At 49.8% G+C, this 16596-nt stretch overlaps 1 protein-coding gene across 1 annotated transcript in view; it reads left to right on the top strand.

Annotated features, from left to right (window-relative positions):
* The window catches only part of LIMD1 (LIM domains containing 1), a 50888-nt gene that overhangs the window by 13249 nt on the left and 21043 nt on the right, over nt 1-16596 (top strand). Inside the window, exon 2 of the mRNA XM_006892969.1 lies at nt 14710-14811. Coding sequence (XP_006893031.1) covers nt 14710-14811 — 102 coding nt within the window. The remainder of the gene's footprint in view (nt 1-14709; nt 14812-16596) is intronic.

Here is a 16596-nt window from a genome sequence, read left to right as displayed (position 1 = left end):
GTTCCATTTCCTTTTCCGTGCTGTGAGCCTGCAGAGATTTGGGGGCCACTGGCTGGGAGTAGACGTGGCTCTGAGGGGGACGGTGGTCAGAGGCAGGACCTGTGCACTCTGTGTGTGTGTGTGTGTGTGTGTGTGTGACGGGCCAGGCCGTGTGTCACTTGAACTTGAAGCATTTCCCATGTTTGCTTGTAGGGGAAGCCAGCCAAGAGTGGAGAAGCCTTTGGGGAGGGTGTGAAAATGTCTGTAGAAAGGCAGGCTTGCCTTAGAAACAAGTGGGGAAGAGTGACGGGCCACTGGGCCACATGGTGCTCATGTGTTAAATCAGACACACAGGGACATGGCTTAAAATGTGTTACATTGACACCCACTGGTATTGCTTCTGGGGCACTGAGCTGGGAGGATGATGCAGTAATTTGGATATTTGTAATAATGATGTCTTCATAACATGATGCGTACAACCAAGATTACTGAACTATACACATGAAAATTGGTGAAATGGAAACTATTTATATATGTATGTGTGTATATGTATGTATGTATGTATGTATATGTGTGTGTGTGTGTGTGTGTGTGTGTGTGTATCAGTCACATAAAACAAAGGAACACGGGCACATCCCTGGCAGCAGGCACACCTTTGAATTGGCTTGTTGTGCCGCAACTGTGCTTCTCCAGTTTTAGCCTCTGTGTTTCTGCTCTGTGCTCCCTAAGACCTGGGTCCCACAAGGCGGAGAGTCACCCATGCATTTCCATCACTCTGTAGAGTGGTATTGCGCTGATGGTGCAAATTGTTAACACATTTGACTGCTAGGCAAAAGGTTGGAAGTTCAAGTCCACCCAAAGAAAAAGATTAAAAACCAGCCTCGGAAAACTTCTAGGGAACCAGTAAGCCAGCTCACTGCTTTCAGTTACACAGTTACAGAAATTGTCCCTTGGAGCAGTGATGAGACATCTCAAAGGTTTCATAACCAGGGGGTGAGTAGCAGATGAGGCTTCAAGATTCCTTGAGTGCTCTTCTTGTCCTGCCCCTTGCTGCCTCTTGCAGCCCTGGTGGTGCTGGAGTTAAAGCATCCGTCTGCTAACCTGTAGGTCTGCAGTTCAAACCCAGTCAACTGAGCAGGAGAGATGAGCAGTCTGCTTCCATAAAGATTTATCGCCTTGGAAACCAGATGAGAAGTTCTTACAGCCTTAGAAGCACTCCTCACTCTGTCCTGCAGGGTGGATGTGATTGGAGTTGAGTAGATGGACGAGGGAGCTCTGGTGGCCTAGTGGAAAGAAGCCGTGCTGCAATCCCAAAGGCAAGAGGTTCGGGTTCACCAGCTGTTCCACAGGAGAAGGATGGGCAGTCTCTTCCCATGAGATTTACTGCCTTGGACAAAACCCGCTGCGGGGTCAGCTGTGGGCACAGAACAACTGATAATGGTAGTGGGCTGGGCTTGATTTCTCGGACGACTGCCTCGAGGGGCTCATAACTGAGCTTACGAAGATTCCTGAAGTTCCAGGGTTAGGTTGGGCTTCCTAGAAGCAAACGCGGAGACAAAGGTTCAACTACAAGTAATTTATGAAGGGGTGACGGCAGGGAAGTGGGAGGAGGGAGGTGGTGGACAGGGGAGGAGAGGACTGGGCTTCTGTACCACCCGTGGTCTGGGAAGCCCTTGTACTGAAGAAGGTTCTACCTGCTTGCCCTTGGAGGAAGATGAGGCGGTCAGCTTCTGCAAAGATCGACAGCCTTGGGATGTCTGGGAGGCAGTTCTCCTGTGTCCAGGGAGGTCCCAGTGGGTTGGAGTCTGCATGACAGCAGTGGAGTTAGTGTTGTGTTTGCTCTGCACTGCTCAGAGTGGAGAGCTTTACCTGTGCTGATGAGAACTTTCTTTTAAGCATCTCAAATGTTTCAGCAGGTAGTTGCTGTTTTGCTTGGAGAAGCAGAAGGTCAGGGAAAGAGGAAGATCTTTGATGAGAAGGGTTGGCATGGTGCCTGCAGCCATGGACGTGAGCTTGGTGGGGGTCATGAGGATGGCACGGGACAGGGCAAGGTTCTGGCCTGTTGTTCATAGGGTCGCCGTGAGCCATAGTCAGCTTAACAGCAGCTGACAGCAGCAGATCAGTTACTGTCCCGTTAGCTGTGGGCCGAGCTACCTCATGTTCTACCATTCACACTGTGGTCAGGCAGATCTCGAGTTAGGAGGGAAGTCAGAGCTTTGCCCTGGGCGTCTACGAGGATTGGAGTGTCCCGTGGACAGGGGTGTTGCTGACCGCTGGCTTCTTCTATCCTGGGGCTATTTGTTACTTCCCAACCTGAAAGACCTCATTTCACTGTCATCCATTAGACGTAGACTTTATTCAGACCTCAGACCTCAGCTCTCAGGCAGGAATGTGGACACTGTCCCCTCATGACCACGCTGGCCTGGTGCCACCCACAGTTACAGTGACACATGCTGGACAGCAAGCTGTTGTTGGACCTGGCTGGGCAGGTCCCTTGGTGGGGTCGGCTCTCCACTAACGTGACTCCAAGAGCCTTTGGTCATCATTAACTTTACTCATGAAACTATACTCATTTGGGAAAGAAAATGAAGCTCTCTCAACTTGACCTTAAGAAATAAGAAAAGGAAGGACTTCAAACATGCCGCATTAATGATCATACTCAGATTAACAAAACTCATTTGTAGACATTCCTGTTTCTTATCTATTGAATAAGCCAATCAGGGTGTGTATTCATGTTCTGCAGTTAGAATAAAAACGTGCGTCGTTTTCGTGGCAGTGACACCATTTGCTCAGCTGTAGTGGCCTGGGAAACAGGACACCACAAGCATAACTTCATCTGAACCTGCGCCAGGTGGTGGCTGACTTGGCCCTGTGCTGATGAAGTTTGCCAGGTCCTCACTGTCAGAGCTGAAGAATTAGCTTGTTGGGCAAGGACTTGGACGACAGCACTTGTAGCAGGTGGGCTTGATTCAGGAGGGAGCTGCTGGTCCTCCAGATTCCATAAGCTTGGAGAACCCTCGTGCCTTGGGGAGAACTGAGATTGGCCTCATTTGGAGGTGAAGGGCATCTTGGCCACACCACGTACGGGCTGGAGGAGTCTCCAGACGGTTTCCTGCAAGATAGGGCTGTGGAACCATGATGCTGGGGTTGTGGGCATGAACCCCAAGTGAGCGAGAGGGGTCCATGGCTCTCACTTGGCCCTTCTTCTTTTTTTTTCCCCTTCTTCTAATCCCCTACCTTAGACCCTTCACCCACCTGGGACACTCACCACACCCAGCAAAAATAGTTCCATATTCCAATAATTCATTCTCTCACCTGCTATTATTATTTTTTTTTAACTTATTTCTTTTCACCAGGGAGCTCTGGTGGCCTAGTCGCAAGAAGCTGCACTGCAATCCCAGAAGAATGTGGTTCAAATCCACCAGATGCTGTGCTGGAGAAGGAGGGGCAATCTCCTCCTGTACCAGTCAGATCCAATTTGATGGTACACACACACAAAAGAATAAAATTTATTTCTTTTTCACCTGCTGTTGCAAAGGGAGCTTTTGTGTCCCAGTGGCAAGAAGCAACGCTGCAATCCCAAAAGCATGTGGTTCGAGTCCACCAGTGGGATCTTCCACGGGAGAAGCATGGGCAGTTTTCTCCTGTGCGATTAACCACTTCTGAAAACCTACTGGAGGGTCAGTGTGGGTGGGCTCTGACTCAACGATACTCAACAACAACAACAGATATTGCAAAATAGTTAAAATGCTTTGCTGTTAAATTGGAAAAACGAGTAATTTGAGTCCCTCCAGAAGCAAAGTCGTAGTGATCCACTTCTGAAAAGTCAGCCATGGAAAATCCAGTGGAGCCCAGTTCTGTCTGACACACATCGGTCGCCATGAATAGGAAGTCCTTGATGAGGCGTCCTGACGTACACAGACCCAGCTCTCCCTCCTGGAATGATGTGAGCTCCTTGGGAGTAGCCTTCTTTCTGATTCCTTTGGTCTTGTTTCTTCCATTAGGGCGTAGGGCAGCGCCTGGCACACAGTAGATGCCCAATAATTGTTTGTAGAATGGATGGCCTAGGCCAGAAGGCTTTCTAAAAATAACAGCCCAAACTCCTCAAACCCATTGCCGTAGAGCTGGACTCTTAGCTGATCTGCCAATGGCTTTTCAGGTGCTGTAAATTGCATGGAAGGAGCTTGTCCATCTTTCTTCTGAGAAGCCATTGGTGGATTCGAACCCTCAGAGAGGTACACCTCCTTTGGGTTAGCCACGCAGCTCCCTACAGACTGTGCCATCAGAGCCCCTTCTGGCTAGGAGGTAGGAGGGAACTCAAGTCTTGGTGCTTGGATGGGGACATTGTTACAGTGATGGATGGACGCGCCATACACACACCTCCAGAGTTGTAGCCCGTGTGCACCTGCCAGGTGCATGCTGGGAGCTGACAGGCGCAGGTGCTGTCCACGGCCTTTGACGAACATTGCCACACGGGGGGAATATACCTTGGGTGAGCCGATTTCTCATCCCTTAAAAACACTTGTGGTGCAAGAAGTGCAGGCAGAGCATTTGAAGCATCTTCAAGTTAATTATTTGCCGTTGAGTCAGACCTGACCCATAGCTGACCCTCCAGAGGGTTTTCAGAGGCTGTAAATTGCACCGGGAGGAGAATGCGGAGCAGCTGGATTCAAACCTCATGCCTGTGGGATTGCAGTGCAGTTTCTTATCACTAGGCCACCAGAGGTTCCTCCTGGTGGTTTGAGGAGAAGTAAGAGACCAATGTTTCCTGGAATGAAATGTGGGAGGAAAGTTCTTCCTGGTTAGGTTCATCGGGGACATGGGGTGCCAGGCCTGCTGGGTCCTGCCCTGTGACCAGCCTCTCCAGCCCTTGTCCAGGAGTAGCGTCCCTGCAGACACGTTAGCAGGCTGCCAAGTTGGGGACACTGTGGGAGGTGGCTTTCCAGGCTGCTCCTAAAGGCCCGATTGTGTGGCTGAGGCTTTAAACTGCTCAGGCGGCGGGGACCGAAACAGAAGCCCCTTGTTGGCCAGTCATGTCAGTCACTCTTCGAAGCAGTGAATGGATGGGAGCCGGCAGTTCCTCTACCCACGTCCCGTACCAGCCACTAGCTGTTCACCTGACAGTGGACGTGAAGGGTGTAGGAGTGGGGGCAGGGCTCTGACCAAAGGAGCCAGGGTGGCCCAAGATGGAGAAAACCCAAATCAGATCGTGACTCCCAGCCACTCCAGAGGACAGAGTAGAAATAAGGTTTCCACGGCTGGAATCTTCCAGAAGCACACTGTCACAGCCTTCTGCCCTGGGGAGGCTGGTGGATTTGAACTGCTACCCTTTGAGTTAGCAGCCCAAAATTTCATATGTTTGCCACCAGGACTCAAAAATACAAACTTGCAAAAAGAATAGTAAGTAATGTTATTCATCATTTTACTTGGGTTAGTCACTGTCAAGACCTCCCCTCCCTTTGTATAGAAAATGTAATTTTTAGGAATCTGAGCAAATAAAAATGAGCCTTGTTGTAGAACAAGAAGCTTTAGTAAAAGTTAAGACCCTGAGAATCCTCTTGGGATGTTCACAAAGCCAGTGAAGATGAAACCTTACCTTTTGGTTAGAAAGGCCTCCTTCAGGGGAGCTCTGGTGGCCTAGTGGCAAGAAGCTGCACTGCAATCCCAGAGGTGCATGGTTCGAATCCACCAGATGCTCTGCTGGGAAAGGAGGGACAATCTCCTCCTGTACCAGTCAGATCTGATTTGACGGTACACAGACACACAAAATAATAAAAATTGGAAAAAAAAAAAAGAAAGGCTTCCTACACTTAGCTGGTGCATCACCCCAGTTACTGTCTTATTTTTGCAGGAACAACCAGGCTCTAATTTAAGACAATTTATTGTAGAACGTGGACTTTGGATCTGGTCTTCCAGCGTCTGATGGACAAACCAATGTCCTTCAGCTCCTCCCTTCCAGCATCTTTTTGCTGAGCCAAAGTCCCTGCCTCTTGACCAGTCACAGGGAGCACCCATGGGGACGTGTTGGCCAGTGCCGGTGGTGACAAAGCTGTTCTTGTCCAGCCTACAGCCTACTCTTCCTGAAGGTCTAACCCAGGCAGCAGCCAGATTGAGCCTGTGAAAAACAAAACTAGGTCCTCTTCCCGCTGGTTTCCTCCCTTCTCCCCACCACCCACCACTCCTCACTCCAAAACAGACACCGAAGTCCTGAACCTTGACTCTCCTTGTCTCCGCCCAGGGAGCTCTGGTGGCCGAGTGGTAAGGAATTGTGCTGCCAGCTCAAAGGTACCTGGTTTGAATCCACCAGCTGCTCTGTGGGAGAAAGGTGGGCCATCCCCTCCCAGGTGATCTAAGTGCCTCTGAGAACCCACTGGAGGGGTTGGAGGGGTCAGCTATGGGTCGGTTCTGGCTCCATGACACACACTACATCTCTCTTCACCTTACCCCAGCCCAGCGTTCCCTCTTGCACCCTTGGCATCAGCACATTTCGGGTGCAAATCCCTCTGTGCTCTTCCTGCAGACAGGTGAGTGGTCAGGCCCCTCCCTGCAAGCGGTGCTGGTTCTTTGAGAATCTCTAGGAAAGCCATGTCTGTGTGTGCACTGATGGTCCAGATGCCCAGCAGCCCAGGTAGTCTTAAAAAGCGGTGCCTTTCTAAGAAAGAGACTAGCAGTTTGCCCCGTCACATTCCCAGTAGGCGTCAAGCTGATAAAGCATCAGTTTTGATACATCCCCCCATGTCCCCTCCCATCCGTCCTATAAGCACCCGTGTGCCAGGTTTTGTCTGCAGCCTCTCTCCTGCTCTCAGCAGACCTGTCTGCACTGGAGCCCCTCCTCTGAACATGGGACGGTTTAGACAAACAGCAATAGAGCAGTTTGCCCAGGCTGTCTCCCAGGGTAAAGGGCAGAACCAAACAAAGTGTGTTTCTTGAGAGCTTCAGTTACTTCTCTGGAGAAAACTGTGGGTGGTGGTGCTGTCTGGGGTGGCAGCTGGCAGTCCGGACAGCCTGTGGTTGCAGGAAGCCGGCTAAGACTCCCAGAGGAAGGAGCGGGAAAGAAGGGCTGTCTGTTTGGGAATTGGAGAGAGAGTACAAGAATTTCCCCTCCACTCTCAGCTCTGGTAGTTCAGTGGTTAGACACTTAGCTGCTAACCAAAAGGTTGGTGGTTTGAATCCACTTACCGCTTCATAAAGTGAGGTAGTCTGCGTCTGTTGAGATGACAGCCTCTGGGAACCCAGGGCAGTCCTGCTCTCTTCTGGAGGGTTGAATGAGTTGGGATTAACTCAATAGCTCTGGGTTTAGTTTTACAGATTTCTAAAAACATTACCTCAGCGTCCTTTCCTAAGGAGTTACTGGTTTATGAAAAAACACCGACCCATATTGAAATATGGCATATATAAACTGACTCATCGCCGACCCTCCAGTGGGCTTCCTGAGGCTGTAAACAGGCTTGATGTAAGGTTTGGTGATGGGGCTGCAGGACCTGCTGGGTGATAGTTCAAACTTCTTTTTCCTCTGGGAGTACAGAGTTGTTGTTATGTGCCGTCGAGTTGCCCGCGACTCATAGTGACCCTGTGTACAACAACCCTGAACCCTGCTCCTGTCCTGTGCCAACTTTATTGTCTTTGATGCTCCTACCCCCATTATCCCAGTTACTGAATCAATCCATCTCATCTAGGGCTCTTCCTCTCTTGTGCGGTCCCTCCACTCTCCCAAGCTTGATGTCCATCTCCAAGGACTGGTCACTTTCTGCAACTTGCCCAAAGTATGTCCAGCTTTCTGACACATAACACATAATTGAGAAGACTCAACACTCTTGGCAACAGCAGCCAGGAAATTAAAAGACGTATTGCGATGGGAGAGTCTGCTGTTAGGTACCTCTCTAAAGAACTGAAGAGTAATGGTGTCACTCTGGAGACTAACGTGTGTCTGATACAGGCCATGGTCTTTGCAATCACTTGTGTCAGAGAGCTGGACAATCACTAGGGATGATAGAAAGAGAATTGATGCCTTTGAGCTGTGGTGCCGGAGAAGAGTATTGAATATACCATGGACTGCTAAGAAAACAAACAGGTTCGTCCTAGACAGGGTGAAGCCAGGCTACTTCTTGGAGGCAAGGATTCTGAAGCTTCATCTGACATACTTTGGACATGTTGCAAAGAGGAACCAGTCCTTGGAGAAGGATGTCATTCTTGGGAGGGTGGAGGGACAGAGCAGGAGAGGAAGGCTCTCTATAAGTTGGAGTGACTCAGTGACTGGAATAATGCAGGTAGATATGTTGGAGACAGTGAGATTGGCACAGCATAGAGCAGGGTTTAGGGCTTTTGTACATGGGTCGCTATGAATCGCAGGTGACTCAATGGCACATAACAGCAACAATAACGTGGCCTGGATCAGGTGCACCTTAGTCTCCAGACTGACATCGCTGGGGGAATTGAAATTCAGGCCCCAGGGACAGCAGTGAGAAGTGCAGCTCAGGCTTGCAGAGATTGGGAAATTTCACTAGCCGCTTCCCCTTCCACGGCTCTGACATGAGGCTCTGGTTGCCTTTGAGGCTGTGTATGATTCAGAGTGAAGGAAGTAGGCTGGTGCAATCGCCCCGCAGCCCAGAACGGCCTTAAATACTTCCGCTGTGGCTTTGGTGACAATCTCACGTGCAGACATGGGGTGTGCAGGAGAGGGTAGAGGCCAGGGACACGGAGGGCCGGGTTGGGTGCAGTTTGTTACGTGACCTGCATGCGGCCCCAGTTCACAGCTTGACACACCTCAGAATCACCAGAGGACCTCACCCCAAAACAGACCCTTCATCTCTAGAGAGGGTGGGGCACCTGCCCAGAGGTTCTGTGATTGCTGCAGAAGTGGTGGTCTGAGTGTTAAAGTCGGACACCAGTCACGCCTGGGATGTGCTGTGAGCTTGGAGCGAGGCTCGGAGGAAGGCTCCCGGCCCAGCTCTGCTACAAGGACTTTGTCGACAGAACTTTGTCGATGCCCAAGTTTCCCAGAACAGTAGCATTTTACAGGGCCCAGCTCAGCTTGTGCCTGGGGTAGTTCCCGCCACTGTACCTGCCTCCTCCTCCTCCTGCAAGCTGACCTGCCTCCTCCCAGGAGCCCCAGGACCCTTGACTGCACCTGGGCCCTCACCTCCACCCACTGCAGGCACAGCAAATGTGGGAAAGTGGTTCAGGGCCATGAGATTCCAGGTGCCCGCAGCACCTGCCCAGTGGGTGGGGCCATTCCCACAGTCCCACCTGCGTCATGGGGCAAGAAGCAAGCCACCTGAGGGCCGAGGGAGGTGTGCCAGCCACAACCTTGTAGCTAGCCCGAGGCAACCTTTTAAATGTTTTTGTTATTTTTTTTCCCTTAAGGAATAAGCTATTTAAATCAAGCAAAACGCCATTTATATTCATTAGTTCTAAAAATAAAATTTGGCTCTTCCAACCCTTAACATCTGGATTTAATAACATCTTCTAACCAAAATACAGATGATAAAACAGCAAATTACAGCCTATCTTGTGCAGCATTACAGCATGTTTGGTGTTTACACTTCGCTTGAATTCTAGCTGGTTGGTAATGTTCTCAGGGTATACTTAAAATATCAGTCATGATAAAATTTTCACAATTCATTAGGAAAAAAAAGTGACGAGGCTGGCTTAAAACTGCTCTGCTATAAATTATATAGCATATACAGAATAAGGCACCTTTGATGGCCTAGGGGTAAGAAACTGTGCTGTAGTCCCGAAGGCACACGGTTTGAATCCACTAGCGGCTCTGCAGGAGAGGGATGGGCAATCTCCTTCCAGGCCATTAACTGCCTCTGAAAACCTGCTGTAGGGTCAGCTGTGCGTCAGCCACACAGCAACAACAACACACGGAATTACAAAGTCAAGTGTTTTTTTAAATTTTTTATTTTATTTTTTTTATTGTATTATTTTTACGGGTACCGTCAAATCAGATCTGACTGGTACAGGAGGAGGTTGCCTCCTCCTTCTCCAGCAGAGCATCTGGTGGATTTGAACCGCGTACCTCTGTGACTGCAGTGCAGCGTCTTGCCACTAGGCCACCAGAGCTCCCTAAGTGTTTGTTTTTAAATCAAAATATACAACCCTCCCTGAAACTAACATAAGTTACAACATAAGTGAATACCATTTCAGAAAATATTGGAGAATTTTTTTTCATATAAATCTACTTCGGTCTAGAATTATCGACATAGAAGTCCACTTTAAAAAACACCCTATTTTTTGGTAGACATCACTACATGTAGCAATTTCATGTTTAGAGCCACTTCCAATCAAAATGACCAAGATGCATAGTAATTAGCATTGATTCATGGTCCTAATTCAGAGATAAAACAAGTTGGTGCATCACAGGATTACTTATTCAGTATTTTAATTACCAATTAAAAGTGGTTTTATAAGCCCTTTGTGACTATCTTTAATGGAACCCCAAAAGTACAGATAATGCGTATAGGAAACCCACATCCCATTGCTACCAGGTCAATTCTGATTCATAGCCACTGGACACAGTAGGACTGTGTTGTGGGTAACAGAGATTTCAAGTGTGTGAATCTTTGTAGAGGTAGACGGCTACACTGTTCGGCTACGGAGAGGCTGGTGCATTAGAACTGCCAAACTTTTGGTTAAGAAGCCACTTTAATACCTCTCTGGACACCAGCAGGTGCTGACGTGGTCGTCTCCTAGGCTGACAGTGGATGTGTCTGGAGCCTCTGAGCTGTGGGCCTGCCGTCTGGGAGGCCGAGATCCTGCCTCAGACACACCTCGCGTGCACGCTGCCCGGCCAGCCTCCTCGCCCATAAATCCTGCCTTTGCAAGAGAGCTGGGCAGCCCCATGGCCCTAAACCAAGATTGCTTATTGGCCTGGAATGTGCGAGAGATAATTTAACACCAGTTGGAAATCACTGTCTCCGTGTGGAGCATTGCCAGGCCTGGCGGGGGCTGGAGGGGGGTGGGGCGTGTGCACGCTGCTCAGTCACCCCTCGTGGCTGCCCAGCAGATAGGCTTCCTGGGACCACGGCCAGGAGAGGAGGACTCAAGGGGAAGGGGGCACAGTGGGCAAGGGGTGCCCCGGAACCAGAGTGGTTTTCCTCCTCGCTTTTATACACTTTTGGGGTTCGGCTGATAATTCCCTTGAGGAATGTTTTTACCTGCCCAAGACCCAAAGTTCCGTCGAGTTTGAAGAGCACGGTTGTGCACGAAGAGAAGTAGGTGAACCTGGTTTGCTGGTGACGCCTGATATGGACGGGGCTGAAATGACAGCAGTGTCGACCACAGTGATTTGGAGCCTGCCAGATTCCCATGGTCGCCTAGCGCTGTGCTCACCTCTGGGGAGTTAGGAACCTCTGCTCGTAGCTTGTGAATCCCTCTGGACTCTCACAGGCTACTGAAAGGCCATCACGGAGCAGGTCCTGACTCCTGGCACCCCGCACATGTCGTGGGTAGAACTCTGCCCCGTTGGGCTTTCCACGGCTCTTTTCTCAGAAGCACATGACTGAGGACTTGACCGTTTGCCTCACTCAGGAGCAACTGTATAATCATTAATTAGAAAAAAAAAAGAAACTTTGTGGGCTGAGGGTGACCATGTGAGTGAAGTAATAGGCGGAAAGTCAGCCTTGAGTGTCGGGGACCAGGTAAGAGGGGAGCCAGAGGGTGGGCAGTCTGTGTCCTGAGTGTGCAGGGGGGCGAGGAAGTGACCTGCTCTCCTTATGGGGGGCTGTAGATATATGGGGGGGCAGGAACAGTCACCCCAGCAAACAGACGAGACTTCTCCTGTGTTAGTGCTGATGATAGAATCCTGCCGTCGGATGCATCTCTCTTAGCCGGAGGCTGTTTATTTAGATCGTCCAGCTCTCTCTACCAGCCTGGGTGGTTCCTGGGCTTTTCTAGAACTTGAGCTTTAGAAAGGAGAGATCTCCACTGGAAGAAGCCCGTGGCTGTTGCTGACAGATGCCTCAGAGTCCAGTATGACACGTAGCTGCCGTGTGAGCAGCAGATGGGAACCAGCTCCTTCCCGTGCCACCCTCACAGCCTGCCATGCTCGATAGTGGGCAGTCACTGTGTGAGTCCATCTCATTGATAATCTCACCTCCCCATAGTAGAGCAAGAACTTCCTAGAGTCTGACATCTGCTGTTTCCCAGGGTGGTAGACATGGCCAGTGTGCTTTATTGGTAACCAGGGGAGCGCTGAAGAAGGGCCTGGCGATTTAATCGGAAAAGTTCCGTCCCTGAGAACCCCAGTTCTGCCCTGCCATGCCGGGGGCCCCATTGTGGCAGCTGGATGGGGGGCGGGAAAGAGCAGCAGATCCTTTGCTGTGCATTTTACCGCCAGGCACTGGAGGGAGATCCTTCCCTCCTGGTTTGGCCTCTTCCTCGCTTTGTGACCTACTGTGGTTGCTTCCTTCCTTGCTTTGTATCTGGTCTCAGTGGCCGGCCGGAGTGCAGAGAGAGGACAGCAGCCCGGAGGTGTTAAAATGCAGGACCAGGATGCAGGAGTGAGGGCGAGGCCCGAAAGGAAGGCCTGACGTGGAGAGATAAAGTGGTAGGAAGTGCAGGGAGGCCGCTGGGGCTGCTGTCCGAGGGCCTGCACATCCACTGGGGCAGCTTCTATTTCCCCCTGAGGTCAGGAGTGGGCGAGGCTGGCTGCTTGTCCCACACGCCGGTACCCCCGACTGTGTGTGTGTGTGTGTGTTGTGTGTGTTTACATAAGAATTAGTGGGAACACTCAGTGTCTGTCTGGGTGTTCTTGCTGTGTGTCCTTGAGCAGAACCAGGCCCTCCACCCCATCCTGGGTGTGAGGGGTCAACACTACCTCCTCTGGCTGCACCCTGATCTTTACTGCTTGTTGTAAAAGGCAAGTCAGCCAGTGTGGGGACTCAGCGTGGAAGTAGGACTCAGTGCTGCTGGGACACCAAGAACACAAGTGGGTAGGTAGTTTGGGGGATCAAAGACTACAGCCTTCAATGTGAGCTAGAAGTCCAGATTTATGGGAAGGCGCACTCTCTTCTCTCTCAGCCCCGGGAGGAGGCCCTCTCCTCAGCGTGGGCACTTCAGCTTGGGCACTTCTCGTCCCTTAGTGACTGTGAGGATAGGACAGAGGACCTTCTGCTGGATAAGGGGTCACTATAGACCAAGCTCAGTCCTAAAACCACCCGGCATGCTAGCCATCAATGTTTTATTGGTCAGCTGGGTAAACTGAGGCCATGGAGGTTATTTAACCTGCCCAAGACCCTAAGGCCCATCCCTGGCAGCCTTGTATCAGCCAGCACTCCAGGCTCTTGGAGTTCAGTTCCATCATCCAACCTCATTGGGTCCTCTTGCCCTCCTGGTGATCACCTAGTGGCTATGTTCAGAAGCCGAACTGCTCTCCATCAGCTCTCGCTTAACCCTCCCACGAGGTCTGCTCCTTTCTTGGTCCATCTGAGCTAACTGCTCAGCGTGTACTTAATATGCAGAGGCTTGCCCGAGGGTGGAGCCCTCGCAGCAGCCACGCCTCTGAGGGCAGGGAAAGGGGCGGAACATGCAAATAAACATAGCGGCTGGGCCTGGACTTGAAGGCATAGAAATGTATATAAAAATTCTTTATAAGAATATAGGGAACAAAAATCTTCACAAAAGCTTATCTACTTGCATAGTGTTGTCAAAGAAGTAAAATAAAATTTGATATAGGGAAGACTTATTCTTCTCACCGTGACTGTTAAATGTGTGCTGGGAGAAGGATTGTGGCGAGTACTAAGCTTTCAGTATCGCTTCTCGGCCTTTTGGCTAAGATCAAGTGTAGTATCTGTTCTTATCAGTTTAATATCTGATACGTCCTCTATCCGAGGACAATATATTAAATGGATTTTTGGAACTAGGAGATGGAATAGGAGCTTGCTCCGTCCACTCCACGCATCGATCTGGTATTACAGTACCTCCAGGAACGGTGCACTTCCCCCACTTTTGGGGGAAAAAACTTGGTTTGAAAAGCAGACTTAAGAAATAAACTCTTTTAAAGAGTAACTTTATTTCCCTTTCTGAAGAATGGCTGTTTTATTCTGTTAGCATTGTTACTTCAGGAAGGCTACATTTTTTATGAAACAGTGGTTTGTTTGAGACTTTTTTGACTCTTACATTTTCGTTTAGCTGAGACTTTTTTGACTCTTACATTTTCGTTTAGCTTTGAACCTTATAAAAGACCCAAATTATTTACTTGGTTGTTGGTCATGAAGCTTCTGAAACTGGCGGGGATGTGTGACTCCAGGGTGATTCGGTAGTTTTAGTTGGTAGGAAGCATATCAGAAGTTCTGACAATATATTTCGGTGCTGCATGTGTGTAAAGACTAAATGGCACACTTTCTGGGTGTATTGTAGCTGTCGCAGTTTTTTAACTTTTCCTGTGAACTTTGACACTTCGAGCGAGAGTGCGAGTTGAAGGGGGAGAGGTCGTAAAACGAAGAATTATACTTTTTAAAGAGAAGAGCCAGCTGGGGGGAGGGACGGGCAGGGAGGAAAAGTGCAAATAATGAATGAATGGAAACCCGAAGTCTCTGTAAACTTTCACTAACAATTAACACCACTATTTAAAAAAATCTTAATTAAAAAAGTGGACCTTGATCAGCTCTTCTAAACACGGCGTTGCTGGGCCTACCCCCGGATCGGGCTGGTTGTGCGACAGATGGGTTTTCTGCGATTGTTGGCCCTGGGCCGCCTCCTGACTCTGATGTGTCCTTGCCTCTGCAGGAGCCTGTGTGAAGTGCAGCAAAGGCGTCTTCGGGGCCGGCCAGGCCTGCCAGGCCATGGGGAACCTCTACCACGACGCGTGCTTCACCTGCGCGTCCTGCAGTAAGTGAGCGCGCGCGCGCGCGAGTGTGTGTGTGTGCGCGCGCGTGCTGCGCGCTCTGCGCGCTCTGTCATTCTCTGGCCAACAGGAAAGTGCCAGGTGATGCAATGAACTGCTCAGCTAGTTAAGAGGTGAGAGGAGAAGAATTCATGGCCGAGCACCCTCCCGACTTGGACATCCTCATAGTGACTGAGAACTTTTCCAAAACATAAGCAAAAGAAAATATTAACAAGAATTGTGAGATTTACACAAGACATCTTGTTTATTACAACGCTCTTTCCCTTTTTAAAGACTATATTCTTACTAATTTTGAGTTAGCAAGAGAATGTTTAATGCTCTGACCTTAACGAGAATATGTTGACATCTACTCACTAATTGACACCTTTGTTCTGTTGAACAAGTCAACATTTACTTGGGAATGTTTTCCTTGTTTTTTCACAATGTGCAGGTAGAGAATTTTCCCTTTAATAGAATTTTCTCTGATTATATTCTCTTGATCCAGGCAATTTCCGATTCACTTAGCTTAACTGCTACATGTGTGTGCATGGTTACGTACTTTTGTGCAAGGTATATACATGTGGACATGGATATGCTTGTGTGAGTGTTGTATGTGGGTGTGAATGGGTGTGCACTTGTGTGTGTGGTGTATGTGTAAATGCTGACGTGCATGTGCACGTGTGTGTATGTGCTTGTGTGGCGGGACACTGCAGCCGCCACCATCAGAGCTCCTTGCTGCTAGAAATAACAGCTTTAAAGTTCCACATGGATTCTAGATATGTCAAGATTATAGCATGGAGTTAAGACCCCACATTCAGTCTGCTTGATGTTCATGTCCTAATTGTCTCTATTTTAGATTTCCATACATACGATGCTTGCTCAGTCTTTTTTCCTTGTTCTCTGGTGTCTGAGGAGCCGCGCTGCCCTCCCAAAGATCAGCCGCTTGAATCTACCAGCTGCTCCATCGGGGAAGATGGCGATCTCCTCCGTGCGATTTACAGCCTCTGGAAACCTCCTAGAGGCTCAGCTAGGATTCAGTTTTGACGTGATGGGCACATAGCAATGAGTTGTGACTACAGTCTTCACATTATCTTGTAACATCTTCGCCTCCTACAGCTGTTTCTCCCTGTTGGCTCTACTTTCTAGGAAAAGGAGAAGAGAGGACTGTGTTTTGACATCTAGCACTTGTGGTTTGACCTAGGAAAGCTTTCGCAGGAAGATGAAGCGTGTGAATGAGTGAGGCTGTTGGTTCTGCCTTTGACTGTGTGAGGTTATTCCTTCAGGGACTGAGTTAAAGTCGCCTCTGTGACAAGCCCAGGTGCACTGACAGGAGGTACTTCGGTTCTGGCTTTTGCTTGGTGTGCTGGTCCCTGTCACCCTGTCCTTCCTTGCTCAGTTCATCAGTGATTCTCTCTCTGCTTCCATGTCCCTGCTCCTCCTGTTCCCTAGACTCTTCTCCACCCTCTACTCCACGCTCACAAGCCTTTAAATTCAGCCCTGCCCTGAAGACTCCCTCAAGTACATCCTCTGGCCTCTTCTGGGAAGCTTTCCCTGCTGGCTCAGCAGAAAGGATGGCGGGCGTCTCCTGAATTTGGCATACCCTGCTTTCTCGTGAGGAACCCCCAGGTGGTGCAGTGGTTAGAGTGTGCCTCCTCCCCTCCCCCCCCCTTTCTTGTGAGGAACCCCCAGGTGGTGCAGTGGTTAGAGTGTGCCCCCTCTCCTCCACCCCGCTTTCTCGTGAGGAACCCCCAGGTGGTGCAGTGGTTAGAGTGTGCCTCCTCCCCTCCCCC

The sequence above is a fragment of the Elephantulus edwardii genome, unplaced genomic scaffold (assembly GCF_000299155.1).
Source record: "Elephantulus edwardii isolate Elephantulus edwardi_28Jun2011 unplaced genomic scaffold, EleEdw1.0 scaffold00121, whole genome shotgun sequence".
Lineage (NCBI taxonomy): Eukaryota > Metazoa > Chordata > Mammalia > Macroscelidea > Macroscelididae > Elephantulus > Elephantulus edwardii.
This window is presented reverse-complemented; position numbering and strand designations above follow the sequence as displayed.